We start from the raw sequence: 17,006 nt of genomic DNA, 5'->3' as shown, positions 1-17,006 counted from the left end.
CAAGCGGCTAATCCTTAGCTAGCCAGCAAATGACTGAAATGCATAAAATACCTAGGAATATTTGAATCACACATACTAAACCATGGAGGTAAACATTGTTTAAAACAGTATAGTTCAGTTCCTGGAGATCTTTCATCCTGTGGGTTTTCACTCCAACCTTAACAAAACACACCTCATTCAACAGCTAGAGGTCCTGTTGAGCTGCTAATTAGGAGAGTCAGGCTTGCCAAATTTGGTTGAAATGAAAATTTACAGGATGACAGATCTCCAAGAACAGGGTTGGTTACCACTGGTGTTGCTGACTCTAGTAAGCTAGTGTTAGACTGAATGTCAGCAGGTTTACTAGCGAGCCAACGAAAATGCATTCACTTGGATTTGACTGATTTGTGTGAGATTTGCATCCAAGTACTTGAAACTTGGGACATGGGAAATCTGGACTTGGTTACATATCTGCAAAGCATAACTAAATCTACCACTTCCACTGGCCTTCTGCTGGCAGCTGGGTAATTCAAAAGATTCCATGATTGGATTCCAGATGTTAGCATGAAATGCAGGCCAACTCAAGAACAAGGCTGATGCTTTGATAACGCATTGTCACAGGCCAGTGTAACACCCCTGGGTTGAAGATGTGGCAATTCTGGGAAACACCGTTGGCTGCCGCATGGAGAGAGAGAGAGAGAGAGCGCACCCATATCAACACGAAATCAAACAAACAAGTTCCAGGCGAAAAAGCAATAAACTAAAACAAATTAAAATAACAAAGACAAAAAGAAAGTAAAACAAAGCGACCGCTTTTCAGCACGCTGCTCATAGCTAGCCAACTTTTCAGTTGACCAGTTTGTTTCTCTGTCTTTAGTGTGCAGAAAAACGAAAGACAAAAAAAAAAAAAAAACTCCAAAATAAAACTAAACTAAATTCAAACTCTCTGTGTGTGCTCCCTGTCTTGGCCCTGAACTGTGGAGAGCAACACACCTTTAAGTATCTGGGCTGATTAACCAACGCAACCCAGGCCCGTGTGCTCTCTCTACCAGCGGCCTGGACCAATCTGGGTTCATCACCGAACAGAATGCCAACATGCATAAATTGTGGGAAAATACAAATTAAGTAAGTTTTCAGGCATTTATGAAGAAGGAAAAAAAAGACTAAATTGAAGTATCACAATTAAGGACATAGTGTTTGTTGAATCAGACGGTACAGAAATGAACGTTTTCAAGGGCTGAGAGTCAGTGGTCATCGTGGTGATTTATTTAGGGAACCTTGAAAATAGGCAAGCTCTCTGTGCTGTATAGGTATGGGGCATGCCGCCCCGCGAAGGCATAACCTGGCGGGATGGCATACCTGCCATCCCAATTTAATCCATAGCAGCTCCATAGGAACTGTGCCTTCTAAAACAAACAGGAAGAGCTTAACAATACCTCTCCATTGGTAGCATTTGCCAAGCAATTTCCTCGCTCAGAGCAATCCTAATCCCTTATCATATGTACAAATAATTACTCTCTGGGACACCAGCATTACTAGAACTTGAAGACTTCTTGATTGGGTCCCATGTAACAAACATCCTCAATGGGCCTGTTGACGTTTGTAAACAATACAGTAATATTCAACAGTTCCTCCTGGAAGAGAATCAAGCCCCACCTCTATATATAACGAAAAGCTTTCGACTCATTTGTCATTTTGCTGAGGATCTGATGCCAAGAACTATTCAAGGTAAAATGGAACAAGACTGACAATAGCTGTCAGTATACTTCTGCCTTATATTCCTTTTTGAATCTGTTTTGGTCATTACGAATGAATGTGCCATTTAAAAAACCTGCAGGCATAAGACAAAGTTACAATTAATTTGGAAGAATGGAAGAATTTATAACCATTGATATTAATTTAAGGTTTTTTATGAACTGTTCCTTGGTACCTTATCATTCGGTACTGATATTGCTCTTCTATTATGAGAGTCAATGTAAATTGTTATTTACCCATAAAGTCGACTATCTGAGCTGATCGATGCCATTTGGTAGTTGTCAATATTGGTATGATTGTGAAATCTGATCATAAATCCTATAGGTGCAGCTTGAATTTTTCCATTTACAATTTATAGAAAATAGATAACTATTCCAACAATGGAAAATAAAGAAGTGAGCTTTCTTATCAGAGCTTTTTTTTTTTTTTTACTATACTGACTATGAATGGATCTTTGGTGTAACATATCTGCCATACTGTTACAGAAGCTATGACAAATTGGATGATGTGCGACAAACACCTATTACAAACTGGGAACTTGTATCATTTAATGTTGTATAATCCGTAATTGTGCATTATCTTTAACTGAAGAGCTAACAAATGGTTAAATATATTCTGTTTTATAATTCATATGTATCTTTACCTCGAATCATCTTTCAAAAGAAAATTGCAAACAATTTTATTCTTTGAGTGAGAGTTATGCATATAAATATTCTTTATGTGATAAAATATTTTTTATTCTCCATGAGTCAGACCAGCTGTAGTGAAGAGCTGTTTTAAGTGTTAGAAGTACTGCATTAGTGACAATTAATATTTTCTTCTTGTCGACTTTTCTTGCAGGTGTATGAGCCATGGATCGGAACAGAAGCAGTGACCTGATTCAAATTGATAGCGACCACAGAGGGGTGAGGATGAGGATGGCCATAGTGCAGGTGCTGGTGTGTTTCTTTATCTATATTGACATCTTCATGCTCTTCACCTTCTTCAGTAAGCAGGCTTTCCGGGGCAATGCACGCTACATCCTGTTTGCTCACACCCTGCTGGTGGACACTATACTTCTGATACTCACAGACCTGGTGGTGCTGCTTGGCTATTCCTATGTGGTGCTTCCGGTGGGTCGCTGCGTCGTGCTCTGCATTCTCATGGGGATTACCGCCAAAAACACGCCCTACACCATCACCGCCATGTGCCTGGAGCGCTACGTGGCCATCTGCATGCCGCTTAGACACGCCAGCATCTCCACCACCGGCAGGACCATGGCTGTCATCGCTGTCGTCTGGGCATTCAGCTCCGTCAGAGTCATCGTGGATCTCATTATTTTTGTTGTCTTGGCCCCAACGGAATACTTTGCCAAGCCCACTTCATGCTACTACCAGGTCATGCTGGTGACTGAGTGGCACAATCTCATGTATGTCATATTTAATCAGATGGACTTTGGTATTATTATGGTGATCATACTGTTCTGTTACACCAAGATCATGCTGGCAGCTCAGACTGCCTCTGGAGAGAATAAGCAGTCTGTGTCAAAGGGGCGACGCACGCTCCTGTTCCACGGCCTGCAGCTCATTCTGTGCATGGCTGAACTGTGGGGCCCCTACATATCAGCTGTTGTTTTGGAGCAAAGTCCACACTTGTACCTGCACATCCGATTCTTCAGTTTCGTTGCATTTACGATTGTCTCAAGGGCCCTGAGTCCCCTCATCTATGGCCTTAGGGATAAAAAGTTTTGCCTTGCCCTGAAATATTACATGAGCTGCAAGGTCTAGCCCCTCTCTGGAGAAATGTAGCAGCTTAGGAGTGTGTATGAATGTGTAACAGAGAAAGCCACACAAAAAAGACTTCTGTGTACATTGGTATCAGGAGACTGATCGCCTACATTTCAAAATTAGCTGTGTGCTGGTGTCCCAAGCTTGATATCAATTGATCTCAATTCCTTATAAAATTAAAAGGTCACATTTTTCTGGAAAGGAAGTAGGAGTGATGAAATTGTTTATATGAACACATATAACTAAACATTTTTCTGTTTTCATTTTTAATAAAAATGTAACTAGTGCATCAGGAATTACAGCTTTTATTGTCCTAAGCACATTTAGTTCAGCAATGAATGGTATTCACCATGTAAATTATGTGTTTCCCCACCTGAACAAAAATACAGACTGCCACATCTGTGACTTCCAGTGACATCTCATGGCTGGGTGTAGGGCTGTTCTTCATTCCCGTAAGAAATGGCTTTTTAGACAATCAGTTGCCAGCACCAGATTGTAGATAATAGTGCCATTTCCTGATCAGCTCAGTTATGAGGTACATGTGTGTGTCTTTACAATAATACCTCATTTTAACTCTCACATGAGAAAGCTGGTTATTTTGATAGGCTCACTTGAAGTGATTACCTGAATTTTAATATCTTGTTTGTGTGTGTGTGTGTGTGTGTTCTCTTTCGCCAAATAAAATTTTGAAATTATCCCAAAATTGAGTACTGTTTCATACTGACAAGTAATTTCATTGTACTTCTAGAGTGCACACAACGATATTGTGACAATACATGGATGCAGTGGCGATACATTTTACCATTTTGTCAGCACGTTTCCATTATTAATAATAATAATAATAATAATAATAATAATAATAATGATACGATTTCAGTGAAGACTAATGTATTTTATATTGTATGAAATATGTCACTTATGGAGTAGTTTTTGGTTTAATTGATCTCTAGAGAACAATACAAGTTGTATATGACGTTCTGTGTAACTGAAATATCCTTGTGCTCAGTTACCTTCCACCTCTATTGGAGGTCTGAGCCCAAAAGCCCCTCCTCTCCCCTGACTGCTGCTTCACTGGTTTCCCAGGCATCACAGGACTACGGGAAGCATTTTCTTCCTCATCTTTGTGAACGATTGCGTTTATAATAATTGCTGTTTTGAATATAATTCAATAGATAGATAGCTAGCCCGGATAACAAGCATGCTGTGAGACCATTTTGACCAAAAACCCAGCTATATTATAATAGTGGCTAGGTGACAAGTGACAGCGAACCTATCATAAACCTAGCCGGCATTTAAACCCGGTCTCAGAGGGTCAAAATGCCGCTGCCCGACTCGTCTTCAACCTTCCCAAGTTCTCTCACGTCACTCCTCTGCTGAGGTCACCCCACAGGTTCAAAGTCCTGACGCTCGCCTACACTGCAGCCAACAGGACGGCCCCATCTACTCGCAGGACACGATTCAATTCTATACGCCTGCTCAACCACTCCACGCTGTGGCAGCAGGGCGCCTTGCACCCCCTGCCGTGCCAAGGATTCTCGCTCATCCCTACCACGGAGCTTCTCCACCCTAGCTCCCCAGTGGTGGAACGAACTCCCTGTCCCTCTACAAACCACTCGCTTATTACCCATCTTCCACACCTCCTTTAAATCCAGCCATTGTTCAAATTTTGGAAATATACAAATTGAAAAGGGACCCATCTAGATTATGTGTGTCTCATTTTGTGAACCTACCACCCAAGGTGGCGCTGCAGCACCACTTGCAAAAGTGCAATATTTAATTCATGATTGCAGCTTTGCCTTTGCATCCAATAAACACCGAATTTGGTATTCATGATATTTGGATAAGGTTTGCAGTCAGTGACAAAGTTTAAGTTGCTACAATAAATTTTGGCCAAACAACAACTTTTCTACTAGACCTTAGTTCAAATACACTGCAACCACAAATGGAGCTGCAAGCAGGCCATAAACCCCCCCCTCCTCCTGCCATCCACCACACACACACAACTGACATGTCTAGTTCCTGAGCCTTGACAATATAGCTATATTCTGTTTTCCACAAGAATAATGGCCTCGCAAATTGTTTCGTCTTTCCTTAACAGAACTACATTGGACTTTTTGAGGTTAAAAACCCCTAACCCCTGGAATACATCAAGACAACAAGACTGACATTTCTATATTCGTTGGACTATGACATTTCAAAAAACACGTCTGTGTAAAGATGATCACCTTTTAAAAACACAGTAAATGATTTCCTAGGAGCTAAATGTAAGCTGACTAACTTGGAAAGTCACAAGAAAAGTCTCTAAAGTGTGACTTCATTATTACTTCAATCCCCAGCTTCAGTTCTGGTATCTGTTCATGAGAAATCAAAATTCTCCATCACAGCAGCAAGACAGTTCACAAGTATTCACTGCAGTATGTTTATCACATATTGGTCACCTAACCTAGATGGGTGCAGTATGCGCCCTGTACATGCTCTACCAGGCTCAGAGACAGAGAGAAAGACAGACAGAGGTGGTGGTTAAACTGGTTTAAGCTGCTAAGAATTTTTTCCAAATCACAGAAATCACAATTTTCAGTCTTCTGAATTATACTCACATTGGGTGGGGGGAAATTAAAACAAAACTAAAATGTACACTTGGGTGGTACGGTGGTCGCCTCACAGTAAGAAGGTTGTGGGTCGAATCTCGGCCTGAGGCCCTTCTGTGTGGAGTTTGCATGTTCTCTCCATGTCCGCGTGGGCTTAAGACCAGCATGGCCACCACAATTTATTAAATATGGCTACAGATAATTCAGTAAGCCTCATAACATAACAAAGTCTTGGCAGTTTGGAGATTGTAACAAAATAGAACTTTAAGGCATTCTGAGCATATCCACACAAATAGCTAACCCTTAGCTAGCCAGAAAATGTCTGCAATGCATACAATAAGTAAGGAATGAACCAAGATGGGGGTGTCCCGTTATTGGAAAATAATTCCGACATGACGGAGGTGGTGAGCCGAGATCGCTTACCCACCTCCAAAGTAGGCTATACATTATTTTTCAACAATGGGACAGTCCGGATGTTTTTATTCCACTTATACGACTGGTTGCCAACAATTGTTACTTTTATATTTATTGATTTTTATCGACTTAACTGAAATTGAAATTGAAAAGGTAAACTCTGGTTGGTAGCTCGGTTTGTACCGTTGTTATGCAAAAACCTCTGGTCGTTAATTCTACGAAATCAATGATCTATCAGGAAAAATAGGTCCTTCTCGTTTTACACCATACAATTAGCACCAATTTTGGTCATTTTTGTCATTACATAATTTAAGAAAATGGCATGAAACCATAACTCAAACAAATCCATCTCCCTAAAAATGGTTTCACGGCATGCTTGTTATCCCGGCTAGCTAGCTATCAAACTACTTACTTATATTCAAAACAGCGGTTACTACCGATGCAATTGTTCACAAAGATACGGAATAAAATACGTCCCATAGCCAATAGTAGTTAAATACGGAACGCCTATTCTACTGACCAAATAAGTGACGATACCGTATTTTGAGGGATGGCTGGCAACCTAAATGAAGCTAGCTACAGTAACTATAAGCGTGATTTAACGTTGCATTCAATTGTGAAATTGAACGTTGAAAAGGGGAGGGGATCTAACAATTATTCAAAAGAATAATGTTGCTGTTTAACGGCTTTAGAATGTTGGATTTTGTAGCGCATTGATTTTAGAACTGTTAAAAGTGAGGTGTGTCTCTTCACTGAGAATTAATGCACACCCTTGGACCGATCAGTATAACTATGAATATTTTACATGCAATGTACTAGTGAACAAGGCCAGTTCTTTGATAACGGACATTATTGCTGGAAAGTAGATGAAAATTTAATATGTGAAAATAAAAAAATAATAGAAGTGTCACAATTAAGGACACATTGTTTATTAAATATAGATCATAGCAACTCCATAGGAACTGTTCCTTCAAAAACAAAACAAAACAAACAAAAAAAAAACAAAAAAAAAAAAAAACAGGAGGGGTTCAGCAGTAGCATTTGCCAAGCAGTAACCTCACTCAGATATTCAAATAATTACTCTCTGGGACACCAGCATTAACTTGAAGATATCTTGATTGGGTCCCATGTAACAAACATCCTCAAGGGGACTGTTGACGTTCGTAAACAATACAATAATATTCAACAGTTCCATCCGAAAGAGAATCAGGCCCCACCTCTATATATAACGAAAAGCTTTCGACTCATTTGTCATTTTGCCGAGGATCCGATGTCAAGAACTATTCAAGGTAATATGGAACTAGATTGACATGATAGCTTTCCATAAGAGTTTCTATATAAGAGCTTATGTAGATGAGATTTGGGTTGTGAATGGCTCTTTTGTTGCAACATGTGCTGTATTGTTACAGAACCTATAATAGGAAGCATTTAATGTCACAAACACTTATTGTATATTGAGAGTTACTTAATGTTGCATAATTCTTAATTTTGCATTATTATTAACTGAAGAGCAAATAGTATGTGTAAATATATTTTGTTTTATCATTCATACATATATTTAATGCATATTTCAGGGGAAATTGTCAATACAATTTTATTTTATGAATAAAAGAATTATGAATATTACACATATTCTATATGTGATTATATCCCTAAAACAGTTTTTCTGCTCTCTGAGTCAGAACATCAGTACTGAAGTGCAGTGTTTACCGTGAGAAGTGCTGTATTAATCACGATTAATATTTGCTTAGTTTCCCATGTTCTCCTGTGTACAGCAGGTGTATGAGCCATGGATCAGAACAGCAGCAGTAAGGACCTAGTTCTACTTAATAGCTACCACAATCTGATGATGGTGAGGACAGTCATAGGGCAAATGCTGGTGTGGTTCTTCATCTGTGTTGACATGCTCATGCTCTTCACCTTCTTCAGTAAGCAGGCTTTCCGGACCAATGCCCGCTACATCCTGTTTGCTCACACCCTGATGGCTGACTGTCTACTCCTGCTGCTCACTGACCTGGTGGTGCTGCTTATCCACTTCGGTGTTCTTTTGCCTGTCAGTCACTGCATTGTGCTCTGCGTTCTCATGGGAATCGGCGTTAAAAACACGCCCTACACCATCACCGCTATGTGCCTGGAGCGCTACGTGGCCATCTGCATGCCGCTTAGACACGCCAGCATTTCCACCACCGGCAGGACCATGGCTGCCATCGCTGTCGTCTGGGCATGCAGCTCCGTCCGGGCCTTCATAGATCTCATTATCGTCTCTGTCAAGGCCCCGCCAGAATACTTTGCCAAGCCCACCTTCTGCTTTTACCAGGTCATGCTGGTGACTGAGTGGCACAATCTCATGTATGTCACATTTAATCAGGTGGACTTCGGTATTATTGTGGTGATCTTGCTGTTCTGCTACACCAAGATCATGCTGGCAGCTCAGGCTGCCTCTGGAGAGAATAAGCAGTCTGTTTCAAAGGGGAGACGCACGCTCCTGCTCCATGGCCTGCAGCTCATTCTGTGCATGGCCGACCTGTGGACCCCTTATATTTTGGCTGTTGTTCAGAAGCAAAGTCTATACTGGCATGAGACCATCCGATTCTTAAATTTCATTGCTTTTACCATTGTCTCCAGGGCCCTGAGTCCCCTTATCTATGGCCTTAGGGATAAAAAGTTTTGCCTTGCCCTGAAATATTACATGAGCTGCAAGGTCTAGCCCCTCTCTGGAGAAATGTAGCAGCTTAGGAGTGTGTATGAATGTGTAACAGAGAAAGCCACAGAAAAAAATACTTCTGTGTACATTGGTATCATGACTCAAAAAGGTTTGCATGAGTTTTAATGAAGAGGTGAGATTTGTATCATGTGACCTAATCTCCAGGCTGTTACAGCCTTTGCATCTTCTAGTTCTAGTAATTTCTAGTCAACTTTGTTTTAATACCGTTTTAAATACTGTGTTTTAAATACTACATTTCAAATTTGATCTCTTAGATTTTCTATTCAATTACATTTATTTTCCTTTCTTTCTTTCTTTCTTTAATGCATCTCTGTTCTGCATTATTTGTAAAGTGTATTGGGACCATGCTGCATGGTGATTCTACACTTTAAATAAAAATTGATTGATTGATTGATTGATTGATTTCATAGATTTCATCTAAACAATAATCAGCCAGGAGACTGATCGCCCTACATTTCAAAATTACAATTCAGCAAACGTGACTGCAGAAGGTTAGTCGGCCCAGGCCCAGAGACAGAGAGAAAGACAGACAGAGGTGGTGGTGAAACTGGCTTTAAGCTGCTAAGAATTTTTTCCAAATCACAGAAATCACAATTTTCAGTCTTCTGAATTATACTCACATTGGGTGGGGGGAATTAAAACGAAACTAAAATGCACACTTGGGTGGTACTACAACTTATTAAATATGGCTACAGATAATTCAGTATACCTCGATCATAACATAACAAAGTCTTGGCAGTTTGGAGATTGCCTTAAAGTTAAACTTTTTTACAATCTGAGCATGTCCGCACAAATAGCTAACCCTTAACCAGCCAGAAAATGTCTGCAATGCATACAATAAGTAAGGAATAAACCAAGACGGGGTGTCCCGTTATTGGAAAATAATTCCTACATGACGGAGGTGGTGAGCCGAGGTCACTTACCCACCCCTGAAGTAGGATAGATACGTTATTTTTCAACAACAGGACAGTCCGGATGCTTTTATTCCACTTATACGACAGATTGACAACAATGACTATACATAGTCACTTTTATATTTATTTATTTTTATCGACTTAACTGAAATTGAAATTGGAAAAGGTAAACACTGGTTGATAGTTCTGTTTGTACCGTTGTTATGCAAAAACCTCTGGTCGTTAATTCTACGAAAACAATGATCCTATCAGGAAAAATAGTTCCTTCTCATTTTACACCATACACTTAGCACCAATTTTGGTCATTTTTGTCATTACATTATTTAGAAAATAGCATGAAACCATAACTCAAACAAATACATCTCCCTAGCTCTGTCTTGCTTTTTAAAATGGTGTGGTCACGCAGTGTAGACATTAGCGTCTTTCTAAGATGCTCTGAAAACTGCCAGCTAGCTTTATGATAGCTTCGCCGCCATTCGTCACCTGGCCAAATTATAATTCAGCAGGGTTTTGGTTCAAAATGGTTTCACGGCATGCTTGTTATCCCGGCTAGCTAGCTATCAAACTACTTACTTATATTCAAAACAGCGGTTACTACTGATGCAATTGTTCACAAAGATACGGACTAAAATACGTCCCATAGCCAATAGTAGTTAAATACGGAACGCCTATTCTACTGACCACATAAGTGACGATACCGTATTTTGAGGGATGGCTGGCAACCTAAATGAAGCTAGCTAAAGTAACTAGAAGCGTGATTTAACGTTGCAGTCAGTTGTGAAATTGAACTTTGAAAAGGGGAGGGGATGTAACAATTATTCAAAATCGAAATAATAATGTTGCTGTTTAACGGCTTTAGAATGTTGGATTTTGTAGCGCATTGATTTTAGAACTGTTAAAAGTGAGGTGTGTCTCTTCACTGAGAATTAATGCACACCCTTGGACCAAGCTGTATAACTACGAATATTTTACCTGAATTGTACTAATGAACAAGACCAGCGCTTTGATAACGGACATCATTGTGGAAAGTAGATAAAAATTTAATACGTGAAAATAAATAAATATTTGAAGTGTCACAATTAAGGACAGATTGTTTATTCAATATAGATCATAGCAACTCCATAGGAACTGTTCTTTCCAAAACAAAACAAAACAAAAAAAAACAAAAAACAGGAGGTGTTCAGCAGTAGCATTCGCCAAGCAGTAGCCTCACTCAGATATTCAAATCATTACTCTCTGGGACACCAGCATAGCTGGAACTTGAAGACTTTTTGATTGGGTCCCATGTAACAAACATCCTCAAGGGGCCTGTTGACGTTCATTAACAATACAGTAATATTCAACAGTTCCATCCGAAAGAGAATCAGGCCCCACCTCTATATATAACGAAAAGCTTTTGACTCATTTGTCATTTTGCCGAGGATCTAATGTCAAGAACTATTCAAGGTAATATGGAACTAGATTGACATGATAGCTTTTCATAAGAGTTTCTATATAAGAGCTTATGCAGATGAGATTTGTTTTGACTACAGTTCACTGTGAATGGCTCTTTTGTTGCAACATGTGCTGTATTGTTACAGAAGCTATAATAGGAATCACAAACACTTATTATATATTTAGAGTTACTTAATGTTGCATAATTCTTAAAATAGTATGTGTAAATATATTTTGTTTTATCATTCATACATATCTTTAATGCATATTTCAGGGAAAATTGTCAATACAATTTTATTTTATGAATGAAAGAATTATGAATATTACACATATTCTGGATGTGATTATATCCCTAAAATTGTTTTTCTTCTCTCTGAGTCAGAACATCAGTACTGAAGAGTAGTGTTTACCGTGAGAAGTGCTGTATTAATCACAATTAATATTTGCTTAGTTTCCCATGTTCTCCTGTATACTGCAGGTGTATGAGCCATGGATCAGAACAGCAGCAGTAAGGACCTGGTTCTACTTGATAGCTACCACAATCTGGTGATGGTGAGAACGGTCATAGGGCAAATGCTGGTGTGGTTCTTCATCTGTGTTGACATGCTCATGCTCTTCACCTTCTTCAGTAAGCAGGCTTTCCGGACCAATGCCCGCTACATCCTGTTTGCTCACACTCTGATGGCTGACTGTCTACTCCTGCTGCTCACAGACCTGGTGGTGCTGCTTATTCACTTCCGTGTTCTTTTGCCTGTCGGTCACTGCATCGTGCTCTGCATTCTCATGGGGATTGTTGTCAAAAACACGCCCTACACCATCACCGCCATGTGCCTGGAGCGCTACGTGGCCATCTGCATGCCGCTTAGACACGCCAGCATCTCCACCACCGGCAGGACCATGGCTGCCATCGCTGTCGTCTGGGCGTTCAGCTCGGTCAGAGTCATCATAGATCTTATTATCGTCTCTGTCAAGGCCCCACCTGGGTATTTTGCCAAGACCACCTTCTGCCGTTATGACATCATGCTGGTGACTGAGTGGCACCGCCTCATGTATATCACATTTAATCAGGTGGACTTCGGTATTATTGTGGTGATCTTGCTGTTCTGCTACACCAAGATCATGCTGGCAGCTCAGACTGCCTCTGGAGAGAATAAGCAGTCTGTGTCAAAGGGGCGACGCACGCTCCTGCTCCACGGCCTGCAGCTCATTCTGTGCATGGCCGACCTGTGGACCCCCTATATTTTGGCTGTTGTTCAGAAGCAAAGTCTATACTGGCATGAGACCATCCGATTCTTAAATTTCATTGCTTTTACCATTGTCTCCAGGGCCCTGAGTCCCCTTATCTATGGCCTTAGGGATAAAAAGTTTTGCCTTGCCCTGAAATATTACATGAGCTGCAAGGTCTAGCCCCTCTCTGGAGAAATGTAGCAGCTTAGGAGTGTGTATGAATGCGTAACAGAGAAAGCCACAGAAAAAAGACTTCTGTGTACATTGGTATCATGACCCAAAGGGGTTTGCGTGAGTTTTAATGAAAAGGTGACATTTGTAAACTGTGACCTAATCTCCAGTGTGTTACTCCCTTTGCATCTTCTTGTTCTAGTCATTTTATATTTCATATATTTCATCCAAAAAATAATCAGCCAGGAAACTGATCGCCCTACATTTCAAAATTACAATTTGGCAAACGTGACTGAAGAAGGTTAGTCGGTGCACAAGCTGTGTGCTAGTGTCCCATGCTTGATATCAATTGATCTCAATTCCTTATAAAATTAAAAGGTCACACATTTTTCTGGAAAGGAAGTAGGAGTAATGAAATTGTTTATATGAACACATATAACTAAACATTTTTCTGTTTTAATCAGATTTTTTTTATAAAATTGTAACTAGTGCATCGGGAATTGCAGCTTTTATTGACCTAAGCACATTTAGTTCAGCAATTAATGGTATTCACTATGTAAATTTTGTGTTTCCCCACCTGTATAACAATACGAACTGCCACATCTATGACGTCCAGTGACATCTCATGGCTGGGTGTAGGGCTGTTCTTCATTCCTGCAAGAAATGGCTTTTTAGACAATCAGTTGCCACCAGATTGTAGATAATCGTGCCATTTCCAGATCAGCTCAGTCATGAGGTACACATGTGTGTCTTCACAATTATACCTCATTTTAACAACAGACTCTCACATGAGAAAGCTGGTTATTTTGATAGGCTCACTTGAATTTATTACCTGAATTTTAATATCTTGTATGCTTTTGTGTGTGTGTTCCCTTTCGCCCAATAAAATTTTGAAATTATCCCAAAATTGAGTACTGTTTCATATTGACAAGTAATTTCATTGTACTTCTAGAGTGCTCACAACGATATTGTCTCAATACATGTATGTAGTGGCGGTACATTTTACCATTTTGTCTGCATGTTTCCATTAATAATAATGATGCAATTTCAGTGAAGACTAATGTATTTTATATTGTATGAAATATGTCACTTATGGAGTAGTTTTTGGATTAATTGATCTCTAGAGAACAATACAAGTTGGAATTTTTTTCCAAATCACAGAAATCACAATTTTCAGTCTGCTGAATCATACTCACATTGGGTGGGGGGAATTAGAATGAAACTAAAATGTACACTTTCCATTGGTTTCCATTCAGTTTTTTGTAGGAGTCAGGCACAACCATCAGGGGGGTGCACTGAAGAGTGTCTCCGATTATTATTTAAGAATTTACTTAAAATACGTAAATTCTTATACCTTTTGAAAGGAAAATGACATAAGAGGGGGGTGAATGAGAAGAGATGAAATACGTTGTGTTTATTGCGTCAGAAAATGACAGCATGAATAAGGCTGGGCTTAACAAGAGGGCAGATAGAGATAAGAGCCCTCACAAAAAAAGCTGTTTTGACAATGGGACAGCCCTAAGCCCTCATGGACTTGGGAATGTGCCTTTAAGTGCACAAGTCCAGAGAACGGGATTCAGCCACTGAGGTACCGTGCCCACACTGGAGAGAACCATCAGCCTCTCCTCCTCCAGGAATGCATACTGTCTGTTCAACAAGACCGGCTGCAGCTGGTCCTTAGTGAAGGAGGTGCAGCTGTCCCTCACTGCAGCACTCAGGCAGCCCCCATCAGTGAGACTGGGGGCTGCGCAGTACCTGCATTTCGGCTGACTGCTTTGCCGATGCAGGCAGCCAGACAGAAGGTGCCACCTGCCACACATGGATGCACTGGAGCTCACAGATTCGGGATGTACGGTTTACTGATGATGTCATTGGGGGCGGAATATTTTACTATTATAAGACAACACTCGTACTAAGTGAAACGTTTAACAGCCAGATATTTGTTTGGGATTCGCCATTTTTGCTTGTGTGAGTGAATTTTCACACTGGACAAAAACCCAAAAAGAGGCCTTTCATACCTGCAGTCAGTGGAATTAAGAGTGTTGACTGCCACAATGAGACTAATTTTATACATGTGGTGAGAGAGACAAACTGAGGGCATTGTTTGATCACTGACACATTTTATTTGAGCAAACAGCAAACATGATGGTGCAATTTTACACGCCTCAGAATTTGCCTGAGAGTTGTCTGAGTTGTCTTTGTGTTTGTTTACCTTCTGAGATTACAGGGGAGAGCCCAACAATAATTATTTTGGATTTCCTTACATTTCAGGCCCTCGCCTCCTTGTTAGTGGCCCAGCTCCACATGATGAAACACGACCGAGGAGATTGCACCATAGCAGTGTGGCGCAGCAGCACACTTCCAGCTCTGTAGGCCTGTGTGTGCCATGCAGGGAGAGAGTTCTTGCCAGAAAGCTCCAGGGAGCCCCCCCCCCCCCCTTCCCACCACAGTGAAAACACAGACATTAAATATTAACAGACAACTCCTGAGACACGTGCCTCATTGCACCATCATGTTTGTTCTTTTGTCGAGAAAACAAGGATTCTCTGTGGAGTTGTTACGTTATTCTGGGCCTGAGTACACCTGCAGACAATGTCAAGTTTCAATGAGGAGGGGAATAAGATTTTGATTCAATGTCAATTGTGACTTTTACAGTTTGCTGCCAGTAGTTCTGTCTGTTTGGATCCAATGTACTGTATGTGTAGGGTCATATTAGTGTTGGGCATACTGTAATTACTTTACTTACTGAGGGTAGATTCCCTTGTACCATGGTCTTGAGACTTTGCTATTGGAATGAGCTTCACCTTTCATTTTGCCTTGCTTATCTATCAAGGTTTGGCATAGAGGGCACATTCAGTTTCATGTAAAGAAATCTGCACTTTTTTTTCTTCGAAAGTAAAAAAAAACTCAATTGTCTCAATTGAACTTCAATTGTTCATCCAGTTTTTTGAAAATATTACCTGTTTCTTGTTTCACTGTTCTGCTGGACAATGGTCCTGGATGGCTGTACGATGTGATAATGGCATAACACTATATTTAAATCCCTCTATACAAATATCTCATTGAACATTCTGGAACTGCTGATGATAGTATTGTAAGGAATAAACCACAACGCGCTGTCCAATAAACCAGGACGGGGTGTCCCGTTATTGGAAAATAATAGGCGACGAACGTGGTAAGCCAAGGTCCCTTAACCACCCCCGAAGTAGGCTATACGTTAATTTTCAACAACATGACAGGTCGGATGTGTTTATTCCAAATATGACGGGTAGCATTCTACTGACCAAATAAGGGACGATACCGTATTTTGCAGGATGGTTGGCAGCTTAAATGAAGCTAGCCACAGTAACTAGAAGTGTGATTTAACGTTGAAATTGGTGAAATTGAACATTGAAAAGTGGAGGGGATGTAACAATAATTCATAACGATAATAATAATGTTGCTGTTTAACAGCTTTAGAATGTTGGATTTTGTAGCGCATTGATTTTAGAAGTGTTAAAAGGCCGGGGTGTCCCTTTACTGAGAATTAATGCACACACTTGGACCAATCAGTATAACTACGAATATTTGACATGAAATGTACTAGTGAACAAGGTCAGTGCTTTGATAATGGACACATTGCTGGAAAGTAGATAAAAATGTAATACCTGAAAATAAAAAAATCATTTTTTTAAGTGTCACAGTTAAGGACACATTGTTTACTGAATATAGATCATAGCAACTCCATAGGAACTGTTCCTCCCAAAAAAAGAAGAAAAAAAAAAGAAATCCTAATCCCTTACCATATATTCAAATAATTCATCTCTGGGACACCAGCATAGCTGGATCTTGAAGACCTTTTGATTGGGTCCCATGTAACAAACATCCTCAAGGGGCCTGCTGACATTCGTAAACAATACAGTAATATTCAACAGTTCCATCCGAAAGAGAATCAGGCCCCACCTCTATATATAACGAAAAGCTTTCGACTCATTTGTCATTTTGCCGAGGATTTGATGTCAAGAACTATTCAAGGTAATATGGAACTAGATTG

The 17,006-nt window shown here is 40.2% G+C and overlaps 3 protein-coding genes across 3 annotated transcripts; all 3 read left to right on the top strand.

Moving 5' to 3' along the window:
• Positions 1 to 2,578: 2,578 nt before the first annotated feature.
• On the top strand, positions 2,579 to 4,195 carry LOC135236477 (odorant receptor 131-2-like). The gene has a single exon (XM_064302901.1). The coding sequence runs from the start codon at positions 2,586 to 2,588 to the stop codon at positions 3,498 to 3,500; it is 915 nt and encodes a 304-aa protein (XP_064158971.1). The 5' UTR covers positions 2,579 to 2,585; the 3' UTR covers positions 3,501 to 4,195.
• A 3,567-nt stretch (positions 4,196 to 7,762) lies between these two features.
• On the top strand, positions 7,763 to 9,510 carry LOC135236560 (odorant receptor 131-2-like). The gene is made up of 2 exons (XM_064303013.1): positions 7,763 to 7,791; positions 8,281 to 9,510. Exon 2 carries the CDS (start codon positions 8,292 to 8,294, stop codon positions 9,207 to 9,209), a length of 918 nt encoding a protein of 305 aa, XP_064159083.1. The 5' UTR covers positions 7,763 to 7,791; positions 8,281 to 8,291; the 3' UTR covers positions 9,210 to 9,510.
• A 2,566-nt stretch (positions 9,511 to 12,076) lies between these two features.
• LOC135236657 (odorant receptor 131-2-like) lies at positions 12,077 to 13,867 on the top strand. Its single transcript, XM_064303143.1, has one exon. It carries the CDS (start codon positions 12,125 to 12,127, stop codon positions 12,980 to 12,982), a length of 858 nt encoding a protein of 285 aa, XP_064159213.1. The 5' UTR covers positions 12,077 to 12,124; the 3' UTR covers positions 12,983 to 13,867.
• Positions 13,868 to 17,006: the final 3,139 nt, after the last annotated feature.

The sequence above is a fragment of the Anguilla rostrata genome, chromosome 12 (genome assembly GCF_018555375.3).
Source record: "Anguilla rostrata isolate EN2019 chromosome 12, ASM1855537v3, whole genome shotgun sequence".
NCBI lineage: Eukaryota > Metazoa > Chordata > Actinopteri > Anguilliformes > Anguillidae > Anguilla > Anguilla rostrata.
This window is presented reverse-complemented; position numbering and strand designations above follow the sequence as displayed.